The 17118-nt window shown below is 35.6% G+C and overlaps 1 protein-coding gene across 1 annotated transcript in view; it reads right to left on the bottom strand.

Annotated features, from left to right (window-relative positions):
* SUGT1 (SGT1 homolog, MIS12 kinetochore complex assembly cochaperone) overlaps positions 1-17118 on the bottom strand; it is a 55308-nt gene that overhangs the window by 22254 nt on the left and 15936 nt on the right. The window contains exons 5-10 of the mRNA XM_049853151.1: positions 16935-17005; positions 11993-12046; positions 11286-11302; positions 8298-8332; positions 6674-6770; positions 5604-5711 (exon numbers count right to left, since the gene is read on the bottom strand). Of these exons, the coding sequence (XP_049709108.1) occupies positions 5604-5711; positions 6674-6770; positions 8298-8332; positions 11286-11302; positions 11993-12046; positions 16935-17005 (382 nt within the window). The remainder of the gene's footprint in view (positions 1-5603; positions 5712-6673; positions 6771-8297; positions 8333-11285; positions 11303-11992; positions 12047-16934; positions 17006-17118) is intronic.

The following is a 17118-nucleotide window of genomic DNA, read 5'->3' as shown; positions in this document are numbered from 1 at the left end:
GCTGAGGGAGATGAAATAACTTGCTAGAAGTTATTTTTCAGCAAGAAGCTTAATACTTATTTCTTCAGAAATAAGTAGGAGTGGAGAACTAGACAAAAAAACAATCTGTTGCACAACTAGAATAAGAAGAATCACAAATAAGTGCCTCTTGTTGATGTATGACCACGAGCACTGACAATCTCACTAGGCCTCAATTCCTCCCATACAATGAGGATAACATAAAGCTTATTAGGGTTCTTGTGAGGATTAAATGAAACCATGTATCAAATGACATAGTGTATCCAGCAAATTTGCTGCAAAAGATCTCTATAACGTTTTATAAAGCAAAGATGTCACTTTGATGACCAAGGTGCATCTCACCCAAGCCAACGTCTTTTCATAGCCTTGTATGTGTGTAAAAGTTGGACAATGAAAAAGGAAAACAGAAGTACTGATAGATCCGAACTGTGGTGTTGGCAAAGCATACTGAATACACTGTGGACTGGCAGAAGAAGGAACAAATCAGTCTTAGGAGAAATACAACCAGAATGTTTCTTAGAAGTGAGGATGGAGAGACTTCAACTTACTTACTTTGGACATGTCATCAGGAAAGACCAATTGCTAGGAAAAGATAACACGTTTGGAAAGCAGAGGGGAAAAAAAAAAAAAAAAACCAGGGAAACCCTCAATGACATGGACTAACAAAAGAGCCACAACAACGGACTCAAACACACTAACGATCATGAAGATGGTGTAGAGCTGGGCAACATTTCATTCTGTTACACATAAGGTCACCAGGAGTCAGAGCCAACTCGAAGGTAACTAACAACGTAACATCATGAAAAGATTACAGCACTGTGTCTGGCAAGTAACCAAACAAGTGAATGCTATTATTAATATCTTCGCCATCATTATAATTAGCTAAAAACTTAGGCAAATTACTTAACATCTCTGTGCTCAGTTTCTAAACCTGTAAAATGGGAGTAAAAAATATCTTTACAAGAGTGATTGTGAGGACTGCATGAGATAATACACAGCACCATGCGTGACATACAATTAAAAAGTCAAAAAGTGACAGCTACTATATAACTCTCTCCACAGGTCAAACAATATGAGACTAGATAAAAAAGCTGTAGTACGTGCATATGATGGAATCCTTTGCCACTGAATATTTCAGGGCATGGAAAAACATCTATAATACATAACTGAGTTTAAAAATGCAGCTGCAGAATAGTATGTGTGGTAAAATTATTTTATTTTGAAGATTTATGAATAGAAAAAAATGGCAAGACGACATGCCACTATCCACAAGCGATTGATGCCATAATTAAAAAAAAAAAAAAAAAAAAACATCACCATTACCATCACCACTGTATCAAAATCAAAAAACAAATAAAAAACCCACAGTAGCATCATGCCCAGACACCCCTACTCCACTACATCATCACTGAGATTATTCTATCTGTATATATTAATGACAAGAATTCACTCTAAAACATCTTAAATTTTAAGTGGTAAACAGGGGACCTGGGGGCTATTCAGTCTGTAAGTAAAGATAGATGATTTTACTTTCCAGTCATTCCAGTTAAAAGCCTTCACATTTTACACTGGTATAATACAGAAAAATTACTTTGACTAACAATAGGAATACAAGAACATTTCCACAAAAGCAAATTTACTCCATAGGATTTTGAGAATTCTGATTTTTATTTAAATGGAATGAATGAATATTAATCTTTAAAATGAGTATTTCACAGCCTAGCTTTTAGAGAGTGATGTCATGAAATTAACAAGATGGAACCAAAGAAAAAAATATTATAGTTTCTTCATAAAGAAAATGGGTTAGTAGGCAGACGTGAACGCTGGTATCAAAGATACTGAAAAAATATGAATTCTAGCTTAAAAAACGCACATTAGATATTAAATTGTTAAATATGTAGTTAAATGCTATATCATTAACTTAAGGGTTTTAACTCTTCCTGTTTTCATTGCAAATTATATTTTCACTCAAATTATTAACACTTAACCAACACCTTGTTACGCGCTACTCATTCAGCCTTGAAGGTGGGAAAGAAAATAGAATTCTCAAAAGCAAAGAAATAGACCTTTTAAAAACCACACAAATTTTATACAATCTTTCATTTTAGGCAGATTCTCCTAAGCAAAATGCATCCTCTCAATTCACATAAAGGATTTAAGACATCTGAATACATATGAAAGCCAAATTATTTCAGCACTTCTCCTTCTCAGTATCATCACTAGATAAGCCCCAGGAACCCGGGGATTTTCAATATTTTAACACTGTCTCCCTCTGCTGTATAAAAAAGGAAACGGTTCAAAGATTTCATCATTAAGATACTAAGAAAAATTATTTCACAATTTGTTTCCCATAAAGCACAGTTTAATGGTTTCAGGACAAGAAAAATAAATCATCCTTTTAAAAATCTTTTAGAATACAACTCAACACTCCATTCTTCAATCCAGAACTCAGAAAAAACTAAACAAAGAAGCACTAGCTTTGGTTGGCAATCAGAAGTCATAGTATTCCTTCTGGGACAGGTTGAGCAATTTAGTACCTATGTGAACTTGGGGAGGGCATTTAAAGTTTATGAACCTCAGTTTGTTTTTCACCTATAAAATTAAGAATGACAAGGGACATCTAAGTCAATTGGCAAAATAAATTCTATTAAGAAAACATTCTACATCCCACTTTGAAGTGTGGCGTCTGGGGTCTTAAACACTAGCAAGCGGCCATCTAAGATGCATCAATGAGTCTCAATCCACCTGCATCAAAGGAGAATGAAGAACACCAAGCTCACAAGGTAATTATGAGCCCAAGAGACAGAAACGGCTACACGAACCAGAGACTACATCATCCTGAGACCAGAAGAACTAGATGGTGCCCGGCTACAACCGATGACTGCCCTGACAGGGAACACAACAGAGAACCCCTGAGGGAGCAGAACAGTGGGATGCAGACCCCAAATTCTCATAAAAAGACCAGACTTAATGGTCTGACTAACACTAGAAGAATCCCAGCGGTCATGGTCCCCAAACATTCTGTTGACCCAGGACAAGAACCATTACCGAAGCCAACTCATCAAACATGGATTGGACTGGACAATGGGTTGGAGAGAGATGCTGATGAGGAGTGAGCTACTTCCATCAGGTGGACACTTGAGACTATGCTGGCATTACCTGCCTGGAGGGGAGATGGGAGGGTAGAGGGGGTTAGAAACTGGCAAAACGGTCACAAAAGGAGAGACTGGAAGGAAGGAGCGGGCTGACTCATTAGGGGGAGAGTAAGTGGGAGTACGTAGTAAGGTGTCTTTAAGTTTATATGTGAGAGGCTGACTTGATTTGTGAGCTGTCACTTAAAGCACAATAAAAATTATTAAAAAAAAAAATTAAGAATGAAAATACTTTCCCTGCCAATTTCATAGGACTAATTTCAGAATGTAATTTAGACTCATTCATTTATAATTATTAAGAACCCATTATGTACAAAGCAGAAACCCTGATGGTGTAGTGATCAAGAGCTACAACTGCTAACCAAAAGGTCGGCAGTTCGAATCCACCAGATGCTCCCTGGACACCATATGGGGCAGTTCTACTCTTGTCCTATAGTGTCGCTATGAGTCAGAATTGACTTGGCTGCAATGAGTTTGGTTTTGGTTTATGTACAAAGCAGTAGGCTAGGGTTGCCAAATTTATCAAGTCAAAATACAGCAAGGAACATACTTTTATTACCTGAAATACAAAGTTAACTAGGCATCCTGTATTTCATCTAACAGCCCTAACTGGGGTAAGACAATTATTTTCCTCAAAGGACTTACAGAAAAGCAAGGGAAATAAAATGTATATATAAACAACCATCATACAAGGAAGAAAAATGGTTATGAAGCATTTACAAAAAGGGGGAGGGGGCACAAAAAAAGCAATGTGTGAACAGTGAAGGGGTAGCAGCTGGTTAGAAGCAACAAGCACTAATACGGTTAGAAGAATAAATAATCAAGATACGACATAAGGCTTAGTTATATTCACAATTCAAAGCCACAGAAATTTGTGCATTTACCACACATACTATACTTCCAAAAGTAGATGGGGTGGTTAAATAGCACAAATTCACAAGTCATTCACCACCTATTCTCAGAAAACAGCTCACATTTAAATTACTTCAAATGAACATGCATTATCAACCTCTTGATAGAAATACACACAAAAATACCAAACTCATAATTTTCAGAACCATCTCCCTCCCAAATCTACCTAGTTTTGCACCTGATTACCCAAAATTCTTTCAATTAAACAAATTCTATACTATGCGGACAGGGGCCAGTGACAGACTAAAATCTTGCTGAGACTTCACCCCTTTTCTCACTCTCAACTCTCGCAAACAACTGTTCGACACCTCTGCCTCATAAATAAGTAGTTATTTTTTGTCATCTCAGGAAAAAAAGGGAAGATCCTTTCAACTAAATGCAAAAAAAAAAAAAAAAAACTATTGCTTCTTGACTTTGCTGTCTCTTCTTTTCTGCAGGCTCAGTTACCATTCATTCCCCGTGACACAGACCAACCCTGATCCTATTCCCTAACAGGAAAATTCACATGTCCTTCAAATTAAATTCAATAGTCAACAGCATAATATGTTGCAAGAAATGTGTATAAACGAGGTGTAGTAATAGAAAAAGTCTACCTGTGTTGTTCATTCCCATTAACTCATTTATCATATACCACACAATTTTACAGTTGAAAAGGATTTCAGAGCTCATTTAGCCCATACCCCTCCTCTTAACATATGCTAAAAATGTAGGGCTACAATCATTTTGTCACTAGTCTAAACTCAAAGGGCAAAGAACTAGAAGATTTTTTTTTTCCCAATTCATTATTTTTCCCAGTAAATTATACTACCACCTATGTATTTAGACTGATATTTAAAATATTCCCTGCATTTTAATTCTATTCTATATTTTTCCTTCCTTTTGAAAATATAAAGGATCTGTAAACCATATAGCTACTGAAATTGCAATTTATTCATTATTCCCTCATAATAAAGTAACGTAAAATTCAGCTTAATAAAAAAAGGCAGATATATCTTTATAGTAGTTTGTCTTTTCAACTATATGAGTAAGGGTGAGAAAAGTTATTTGTGTATCAAAACAGATCAAACCTGACCAGTTCATGAGAAGAAACAGTATCAAATCTTAAAGGGAAGCACATTATTATATCTATCTTTTTAAAAGCATCTTCTGAGAAACATTAATCTTAATTAGTACACAAACAACACTCAAGCTAAGTGAATTTTCACACTCCACTGTCGTGGAATTTTTTGGGGGGAAAAAACCCTAATACTAAAAAATCATTGCTAACATTATGAACCTAATAATGTCACTGAACTGTATATACAAAGACAGCTGAAATGGCAAATGTTACCTATGTATTTACCACAATTAAAAAAAATAAAATAAAAAAACAAAAACAAAAAAATTATTGTTCTTATTTACCTCTTATGTATCTAAAGATACACAGCTGAAATGATCCACACTTTTAAGCTTATAATCACACAGGTGTTAGTTCATCAGTGTTAAAGTATTACTAGAAACAACTCTTTTCAAACATCTTACCTTTGTGGAAAGTACTTTAAATATGCTCTGTTCTGGTATTATAGGATGAAGAAGTCTCAGTTTCAAATTGTAATCCTCTCCAGAAGGAAGTTTCACCAAAGCAGACAACTTAAAAAAAAAACAAAAAACTCATTAACATCGAGCAAATTCTAACTCATAGTGACCCTGTAGGACAGAGCAGAACTGCTCCACAGGATTTCCAAGGCGCAGATGGTGGATTCAAACTACCAACCCTTCTGGTTAGCAGCCGAACGCTTAACCACTCCGCCACCAGGGCTCCACCCAAACAGACAATTAATGAACACAAAATTAGCATCATATTTTATAAATTTATACAATAAATACTTAAAACTTAATGTAATTATGGGCTTTCAGTGCTGTTGCAGATACTTTAAATATTTTACATAGAACACCAGATTTAAAAAGAGAAGCTAAAAAAAAAAAAAAAAATTCTCTTTTCCATTTGGTATCCCTTCACATGGATTCTCATAATATAACGATAGGAGAAAAAATATTTCATAAAACACATATTTAAATCTCAAGGAAACTCAATACAAAAGAACAAAATAATGCCATGTATAACAATTATTCATGTGGCAACAAATCGTTCTACTACAAACTAACCTGAGTATCTATCATAAGATTTTCTGCTAAATGCTAATAGTTATTAAAAGTTATATGCATTTAAAATGGTTAATGAATTGTAAGACAGGCATTCAACACAAAACAAAGAGCAGCCTTTTCATGGAGTATACCACACACGTACAACCAAGTCACATATCTCATTAATGCCAATCAAGCTCTGCTTTGAATTCCAAATCTAAAAAGAAAATAATGACATCTAGCTATACCCACACTATATTCTTATCTCAAAACTTAAAATGTTTCAAAATGAAAAGCAATGCTTCAGATTTTCCTTAGCATTTCCACATAATCTCAAGAAGAAAAGGCATATTTTCTTATAGATTAACCTGTTATAAATTTTATAGATTATCCTGTAATATACTATTATTTGCAAATAATAGTATTTAATCTTAACATTAAAAAAAATAGTTCAAAGACTAACTGACCTCTTTTTCTGAAAATTCCACATTTACATCATTCTTCTGAACATTCTTAATCATAAGTGTAATGATTACTTGAGATTCTGTTTGATACCAGTCATACCTATTAAAAAAAAACAGAAACTTAAAACAGAATTAATTTTCTTAAAGCTGCTCCTTTAACATTTTGTCAAGATAAAAACTACAGTCTGATAAACAAGAGCTCCACTCTGAGGAACAAAATAGCAAATCAACTGTTGATTCACAGAAAAATTTTCTATGACCTGTGCTAATGTGAGAAAGCAGTAAGGCAGATGATTTCCCAAACCTTCCCGGCAGATTTAAATACTTACACGACTGTCTGAGCTTCTTATATCTTTAATGCTGTTCTGCTGAAGCTAATATTAAAGTTAAAATTTATTCTACAGTTAACAGTTATTATACACTATCAGTAAAGTTTTATATTCTCATTTCAACCTAATACGAAGACAAGGTAAACACGTCTATCCCCATTTCACAGATGAGGAAACAAACTTAGAAAGGTAAAGCAAAGTCCCATAGTCAATCAGTGGCAGTACTGCACTGCATCCAGATCAGCCTGACTCACACTCCCAAGCTCCTTTAACTAAAGCTGGGCACAAACAGCCCAAGCCTAAATAGCAGAAAACAAATGAGTTAAAGCTAAAACACCAGATAATCTGAAGTTTAACTTGCTATGCAGGCACAACATTAAATACAATACCTTCCTGCAACCTCAAGGTAGATAAGAAGACTAGAGTGCCTACAGATTCTAATTGAGTACCTTTCTCATTGAAAGCTTTAAAAACATACAGGATTCTCACTTTCAAATTAGACTAGACTATAAGGTCCACAAGGGCAAGGCTATAAACTATCCTGCAGGCCAAACACCATACCTAGTACAAAGCGTATTTATTAAACAAACATTGAATTATTTTATGCTCTGAACACCGTAATTATTATTGATAATTATATGCCCTCCTCTGGTGCCACCACCATGCAGGTCAAAATTGCCTTGTCTGTTGTGTATTTCAATGCCATCCTGTATCTCCCCAGAACCAAACTGAATAAACTGCTTTAACACATCCAAGTCATTTTAGGTGATTACATCAAAAATCACCTTGATTAAAGAAATTAAAGAGTCTCAGTCTTCCTTTGAAAATTCAGTAAAGATGCAAATCTCCAGCTCAATGCCTTACGTTTCTTTTTTTTTTTTTAAGAGTCCTAAGAATACAATTTGGATACATGGCTATTCATTAAATCAGGTATTTGCTCCATTATGACAGCCACTGCTCTCAGCAATAATCACTTTCAACTCACACAGAATGTTTCTAAAAAAATGTACTCAAACTATAAAAGGCATGGCAAATTACAATTCTGTTAAGCTTCCTACTAACTTATTTACCTAAGTAATAACATCAGCTTTAACTGCGAGAGGCTTTCTTTAATACACGGAAAAGGTGACATAAACTGGAACCAGGTGAAATGACTTTAAAGTTGAGACGAGATTTGAATGTAACCTGAGAATAAACACTTGCTTAATATAATATTAAACTATAGGGTTGTGTTTTTCTTTTTCCCCATTAGATACAGGTATCTATCATGTATGGTTTTATGAAAAAGAAATACTTACTTGATTTTTGACTGATGAGCCCGCTGGGATACAGACTGATTTGGGCAAGTTGAATGAGAAAGATTTTCACAAGTTAGTTTCATAAATGTATATTAAAATACATGTATTATTAATTTACCCAGCCCTAATTTTTTTTTATGCACTGGGTGGGTTTTTTTATGGCAGCAGCTAAAAATAACAAGTTACTTTGGTATGCAGTAACTACATGAAAACTTCTTTGAAGGACAAAGCACAGTATCCGTAACTGTTAAAAGAGTACTACTCTTTATGAAAAAAATGAGAAAATTCAACATTGTCATAATTTTTATTACTTTTAATTTCAAAGAAAATTTTTCTTCTCAAATCAAAGGACATAAAAAAACCAAAAACACTCAAAGGCATGATTAGAAAAGGTCACCATGTAAAATGTGCAGTTTAAGATTTAGTTAACTCCCTAAACTGAAAATAACAGTAACATTAAAAAACCCATTTTAAGATTATAGCATAATATAACATTCAGGCTTAACCGTAACATCAAACACAACTTTGAAAACATATAAAGAAATATTTTCGTAGTGCCTTCCTGATAACATCCTACTCTATTTACAATCCCTCTGCAATAAACATTATCTAATGCACATCAAAAACACACGACTCTTGACCAATCCGTACTTTTCTGAGCTAGATGCATGCCAGTTAAGGCTGTAAATCTAAGGGAATTGTTCAGGGTTAGGAGACTTCTAGGTTGTCCCTAAATAAGGAGGAGACGGGGTTTGAGACAAGGAAATAAGTAAAACTGCTATAGAGAAGTGAGTTTAACTCACAACTATTCAGTACCCCTCAGTTTTTTATTACTGAGTAATAAAAACTGAGGAGTACCTGGGGGGCACAAATGGTTAACTGCTCGACTACTAGCTGAAAGGTCAGCGGTTCAAACTCTCCCAGAGATGCCTCAGAATACAGGCCTAGTGGTCTGCTTCTAAAAGGTGGCAGCTTTGAAAACCCTATGATCAGTTCTACTCTGCACACATGGGGTTGGCAAGAGTCTGAATCAACTCAAGGCAACAATAACAATAATAAAGATTGAGAGGGCAATGGTGGTCAGTGGTAGCATTCTTTTCCATGCGGGAGACCCAAGTTTGATTCCCAGCCAAAGCACCTCATAAGCGCACCACCCGTCTGCAAGTGGAGGCCTGTGTGTTGCTATGAAGCTTAACAGGTTTTAGTAGAACTTCCAGATTAAGACAGGCTAGGAAGAAAGGTCTTGTGATATATTTCCAAAAATCAGCTAATGAAAACTCTACGGATCAAAACAGTCCAATCCCCAACTGATACCAGGATGGTGTTGGAATGGGCAGGCAGCGCTTCATTCCATTGTACGTGGCGTCGCCGTGAGTAGGCGGCTGACTAGACAACAGCTGACAACATCACCAAGGACTGAAACATACCTGAAAAGATGCTGACTAGAACTGATTATTCTAGTTCATCCTGGTACCGGGATAAAACTAGACTGAACTTCAGGAGTAACGAAATGTACTGACGCTAAACAGCTGTCTGCTATATTTGACAAAGTCTTTTGTTAACCAAATGCCATTCTGTGGTTTTCAGGCCTATCCCCAAACACAAATATTGTAAAACTTGGACAAAAGTGCTGGCAGGCAGAGATGGAAAACAACTTTTAAGTATTTCCCCCAATCCATTCTCTACTCCCTAACCTGACCCTCACCCCAAGGAGTATGAAGACATGGGGACAGATGGACAGGACTCGCTTTTGGCAATGTTCAATATCCTCGTCACTACTTATATACATGTCTTACCAGATGCTCTCAACCACCTGCCTGAAGAACACTAGCTCTATTAGTCCCAGTTTACGCATGAAGGAAGTTCAGGGAGTAAGTGACTTTTTCAATGTCACAATGTAATTCTAGAAGATAGAGATGTTAAACTTCCTTTAGAAATGAAGAAAGAAATTCAAAAAAGTAAAGTAATTGCCCATAGAGAAAAGTCAGGATGGCCCATGGCTCCATTTTATTTGACTAAGTATGTAGAAGATCATGATTAAAAAAGCATTGGCCATGGTCAACTATGCATTTTATATATAGGACTACATCATTTTATTGCACTTCGCTTTATTGTGCTTTGCAGATACTGCGTTTTTTACAAACTGACAGTCTGTTGCAACTCTGTGTTAAGCAAGTCTATAGGCACCATTTTTCTAACAGCATGTGCTCACTCCATGTCTCTGGATCATATTTTGGCTCAGATGATAGCACTTTTTAGCAATAAGGTTATTTTTAAATTAAGGTGTATACGTTGTTTTTGTAGACACAATGCTATTACGCACCTGAGAGACTATAATGTAAATATAACTTTTATATACACTGGGAAACCAGAAACCTTGTGTGTCTAGCTTTATTATTTGTTTTATTGCACTGGTTTGGAACCGAACCTGCAAGTATCTCCAAGGCATGCCCGCCCGCATAAACCTACCGAAGTTGATTCAGAAAAAAAAAGAAAAATCAATTTCCCTCAACACTACCATAATTTTTAATAACTGAAAAGACATGAAAATCTTCGTTAAAAAATAAACAAAATACTGAATTAAAAAGAAATTAACATTTCCCAATTTTAGTTAAACTTTTTTGTCAGTATACCATAAAAGACCCTACAAGTGCTTCCAAGGAAGCAGCTGTCTAACCTAAATAAATGTGATGATTTTCTAAAACAGAAAACAAATAATCATCCCGACCATATTAAAACATTCCAAACCAACCTGAGCTCCACACTAAATTCATTAAAACTGCCCAGTAATTTTCATGACTATAATCTTCTATAATTTATTTCACCAGAAAACAATTTTATTTCAGCCACAAAAGAAGAGATATTTAAATGGGACTGCTTAATATTTAACTGAGAGATGGCTTATTCTAAGTCCTGTCTCAGATATACTCAGCACTTGAAATCTAAACCTAATGAAGCAAAAACAACAAGAATAAAATCTGGACTTACCACTTCAGATTCTGATCCTATTAAAAACATAAAAAGAGAACATTTTCAGATAGCAACACATTTATAGCCAAAGTTATATACATGATTTCTATGATACATACTGATAAGGCAATTCAATCCTTATATTTCTAATAAAGGAAAGGAGTTTAATTTTGCATCCCAGAATCATTTTAGACTCTTTAAGTAATTTCTTACCTTTAATACCTTGATAATACCATCACTGCCAAGTTGATTCTGACCCATAGCAACCCTAGAGGACAGAAGAGAACTGCCCCATGGGATTTCCAAGGAGCGGCTGGTGGATCTGAACTGCCAACCTTTTGGTTCGCAGCTGCCCTGGTGGTGCATTTGGTTAAGAACTCAGGCTACTAACGCTTGGCAGTTCGAATCCACCAGTTGCTCCTTGGAAACCCTATGGGAGCAGTTCTCTGTCCTAGAGGGTTGCTACGAGTCAGAACTGACTCGATGGCAATGGGTTTTTGTTTTTTTTTTAATTCCTTGATACTATTGCAAAGCAAATCCATTCAAATCCCTCCTTCAACAGCATAAACCAGGCAAAAATTAGCACACCTTTAGGAATCCCTACCTATGGGAACATGTACTACTTAAATTATATATAAAAAGCTAAATACAAATTTGTTTAAATGAAAAAATTTCAAAAGTTTTCTTTTTAAACTGAAGGACCATGGGAAGCATGTCATACTTACCATTTTGAGCTTCTTGACACCTTTTAATCCAGGCGATGAAATTATCATCTGCACCTAGAAAGCAAAAAAAAAAAAATAACATCACTCATCTGTACAACTTAACATATCTATTAAACAAGTAACTTATCAAGTAATTACTATGTGCCAAACACTATTCTAGGTAGTGGAGATTTAGCAGAGAATAAAACAGACAAAAACAACTATGTTCACAGAGCTTATAGCAACTCTAATATTACAGCTATAAATAACAGTTGTTCATCCTCAAGATTTTTTATTCAAAAACACCAGTTTTTTTTTTTTTTTTTTCCACAGAAAGAGAAAAGCTAATACTTAAATTTATATGGAGGGCCAAGGAACTCTGCAATAGCTAAAGCAATCTTGAAGAATTAAGTAGGAGGATTCATACTCCCTGGTTTCAAAACATACTAAAAAGCCACTGTAATCAGAACAACCTGGTACGGGTATAATTATAGTCATACAGACCAATGGAATAGAATTGAGAGCCCAGAAATACATTCACACATCTATGGTCAACCGATTTTCAACAAGGGTGCTGAGTCCATTCAATGGGAAGGAAGTGTCTCGTCAACAAATGGTACTAGGAAAAATGGACTGCCACACAGAGAAGAATGAATCAGGATCTATGTCAGACACCATATGCAAAAAACAATTCAAAATGGATCAAGGACCTAAATGTGAAAACTAAAACCATAAAATATTTAGAAGGAAATATACAGGGGGATGGCTGCAGGACTCAGTTTTTAACAATAAGTTATCAGAAATGACAACAAAAGCACATGCAGCAAAAAACAAAATGAATGGGACCTCATGAAAACTAAATACTTTTGTGCATCAAAGGACTTATCAAAAAAATGGAAAGACAACCTGGGAGGAAATTTTCAAGAACCAAATTATCCAGCAAGGGTTTAATATCCAAAAATATATGTATACATGAAGTTCTACAACTTAACAAAAAGACAAGCAACCTAATCAAAAAATGGACAAAAGACTTGATTGGACATTTCACCAGAGGTTATTTAAACGGTCATAAGATGGTCAACATCATTAGCCATTACACACACACACACACACACACACACACAAATTGTTGACCCAAGTCGAGGCAAATCAAAACAATGAGACACCACCTCACCCCCATTAAAATGGCAATGATCAAAAAAATGGAAAACACAGGCGTTGGCAAGATGGTAGAGAAACTGGAACCCTCATCCATTGCAGGTAGGAATGTAAAATGCTGCAGGCACTGTGGAAAACAGTATGGCGGTTCCTCAAAAAGCTGCACAAAGAAACACCATGTGACCTAGCAACCCCAATCCTAAGTATATTCAGAAGGCCAAAATGCAAACAAAACCCTGTACACCAATGTCCACTGCAGCACTTCTCACAACAGCCAAAAGATGGAAACAGCAGAAATGTCCATCAACAGACGAATGGACAAACAAAACGTGATATATACACACAAAGGGATACTACTCAGTCATAAAGAGAAATGAAATCTCGATGCATACCACAACATGAAGCTTGAAAACATCACGTTGAGCGAAACAAGTCGGTCACAAAAGGACAAATACTGTATGATCTCCCTCATACGAAAGAAGCAAATACACAGAAACCAAAGATTATTACTGGTTACCAGGAGTTTTTTTACCAGGAGTAGGAGGGAGGGAGCAAGGGGGAGTTTTTCCTTAGTGGGCACTGAGTATATGTTAATAGTGGTAGAATGATCTGGAAAAGGATAGCAAGAACGGCTGCATAACTTAAAGAATGTAATCACTGTCACCGAATTGTATGTGTAGAAATTGTTGAGATGGAGTATATTTTGTTATATATATTTTTACAATTAAAAAAAAATTGAATTTTAACTACAGTCATCCTTACTGGGTCTCAGATACAGTAATCTACAATTTCCCCCACCCCCTTGCTCTTAAAGGAGCTTCTAACCCACAAGTAAATCCAGTTCCCAGAATGTCATCAGTTAGGGTAGGGCTTGGAGGCCTGGTAACTGGCAGCTGGGCTGAGGTCCAGAAGCCTCTCCCTGCTCCAGCTTGCTTTTCGATGCAGCTTATTCTGTTTACTATTCTCTCAATGGCTTTGTTACCATGCTTTTACTACCAACACCTTTATACTTATGGAGTTTTGTGCTATCTCCAAGTTACATGTCAGCCAAGAGATTACAGATGGTGAACTAAATATTTACAGATAGCAATGCAAACACATATACAAACAAAAGTCACCAGAACAATGATTATATCTAAGCAGTCAAAGGAGCTAATATAATGTAAAGAAAAATTAAAAACACTCTAAAAGTCTACTAATTCAAGCTAACTGCTTGCAAGGTTAATCTAAAAAATGAAAAGCAATTCATTTTTCTTAAAATTCCCTAATCTATTCACTAATTTGTAAAAGGTAGTAAACATACAAGTCTTAATTAAAAATTGTAAACATATTTAATATATATATGCATATATGCACACAAAGACGTACATGCAACAGAACTTGTAAAATGTAAGACTACAAACTATATTCTCTTAAGGAACTGTTATATCAAAATCCTAGACTTGAATAACCTATTAAATCATTCAAATTAAACAGTAAATAAAACCAAGTTTCCTAACATACTAAGAAAATGTAAGGTAACATTTTGACTCGTAATTTTTTTACCCTGTGTAATAAAAATGGAGAAGAATGGGGCATGAGGATTGGAGGAAGATTCATTAACAACCTGTGTTATACAGATGACACAACCTTGCTTGCTGAAAGTGAAGAGGACCTGAAGCACTTACTAATGAGGATCAAAGACCACAACCTTCAGCATGGATTACACCTCAACATAAAGAAAACAAAAATCCTCACAAATGGACCAATAAGCAACATCATGATAAACAGAGGAATGACTGAAGTTGTCAAGGATTTCATTTTACTTGGATCCACAATCAACAGCCATGGAAGCAGCAGTCAAGAAATCAAAAGATGCATTGCATTGGGTAAATCTGCTGCAAAGGACCTCTTCAAAGTGTTGAAGAGCAAAGATGTCACCCTGAAGACTAAGGTGTGCCTCACCAAAGCCATGGTATTTTCGATTGCATCATATGCATGTGAAAGCTGGACAATGAATAAGGTAGACCGAAGAAGAGTTGACACCTTTGAATTGTGGTGTTGGCGAAGAATATTGAATATACCATGGACTGCCAAAAGAACGAATAAATCTGTCTTCGAAGAAGTACAACCAGAATGCTCCTTAGAGGCAAGGATGGTGAGACTGCGTCTTACACACTTTGGACATGTTGTCAGGAGGGAGCAGTCCCTGGAGAAGGACATCATGCTTGGCAGAATACAGGGTCGGCAGAAAAGAGAAGACCCTCAACAAGGTAGACTGACACAGTGGCTGCAACAATGAGCTCAAGCATAACAACGACTGTAAGGATGGCTCAGGACCGGGCAGTGTTTTGTTCTGTCGTGCATAGGGTCGCTCTCTGTGAGTCAGAACTGACTCGATGGCACCTGACAACAACAAAAATGGAAGCCTAACAGTTTAAAATTTTCCTGGAATAAAATTTAAAGATAAATTTGTTTTTATTAAATATCAACACCAACTTCTGAAAGCCACCTCTGAAATAATTCTAGGATAAAAGTCCAATGGTATGATATTACAATGTTACTCAGAGAAGAAACTTAGGCAGAGAACTTTGTTGCTGTAATAAGATAAAGAATAGGGCTTAGAAAATTTAGAGTACTGGATGACTCATGTCCCTTCAAGGATTTCAAATGTGTATCAAGGTGCTAGATAACTGGACTTGCTATGAGTACAAATATGCTGGTTTGCTAATTGAAAAGCCATACTATCCATGTATCAAACTTGGGATAACCAAGTTTGAGAACAATGCGTATTGCCCAGGTCAGAGCTTTTCCTAATTTGTAGCTGCCATTTGCAGAATTTGAGCTTAAAGTCCTTTCATGAGCAGATCTGTAGTACAAAAGCAAATATTCAAAGCAGGACAGGGCAAATTTTTTTAATTAAACACATAACACTTCAGAGCAGAGTTTTCTCCATCTCAGCACAACTGACATTTTTAACAGATAATTCTTTGTTGTGAGGGTCTGTCCTGTGTGTTATAGGATGTTTTTAGAAGCATCCCTGTCCTCTACTCACTAGATGTGAGTGAGCAGTCATGACAATCAATAATCTTTCCAGACATTGTCATATGTCCCCAGGGAAGCAAACTCAACCCTGGTTAAGAAACACTGCTTTAGAGATTAACACTCTGCCATAAGAGAAACATAAAATGATACTACACAATTAGAATTATGTGGTCTGTAATTTTCTGAGATTACTCACAAACTCTTTTAAGTATCTTACACAGATTTTTAAATTCTTGGCTTTCAAAATTACTTCTATACATATGCTTAGATATCTATATTGCTCTAATTTTCATATATTCTTCTCAAAAAGGTGACATTAAAAACTCACATTACTCAAAGTTCCATGTTTCTTCTACACCCTCTCACAATTTACCCAAATTTACACTTAGCTTCTCCATGAAAGACTTTGTGGTAAGATTTTCCTTCTCAGGAATCTGAGTAAGTTAAAATGAATAGACTTCTGAACAAGAGAGCAAATTAAATGTTCATGTCTCCATTATAAAAAAATTAAGCAAAAGTAGAGAGAACATGCTGAATGTTTACAGTTTTTGGTTTCTAAATGGAAAGTTTATATGTGACTTAAATGCTAAAGAAAGGCCAATTTAATCAACTTTAAGTGAATTCAAATTCTGCAATCAACATGAAATGTCATCAAGAGGCAGAAAAAAAGGTGTTGGGTTTCTGCAATTAACTTGAAATGACACTAACAAAATTCAGATATGGTATTTAAGACACTTATCAGAAATAAATTAGTTTATTAAAGTATAATTCTGATACTTACCGTCTAATTTCTGTCCTTCTGTAAAAGTCTCTAGAGCAGCAACATAATTTTTTTCATGGTATTCACAGATCCTGGCATGAGCATATTAAAAACAAAGACCACACATACATGAGATCGTGGAAACTACCTTCTATCTAAATAAAAAAAATCCTAATATTCTCTAGTGTTAAAAGAATTTTTTTAT

The sequence above is a fragment of the Elephas maximus genome, chromosome 14, assembly GCF_024166365.1.
Source record: "Elephas maximus indicus isolate mEleMax1 chromosome 14, mEleMax1 primary haplotype, whole genome shotgun sequence".
NCBI lineage: Eukaryota > Metazoa > Chordata > Mammalia > Proboscidea > Elephantidae > Elephas > Elephas maximus.
Note: the sequence above shows the minus strand (reverse complement) of the source record. Positions and strands in the feature narration are given on the sequence as shown.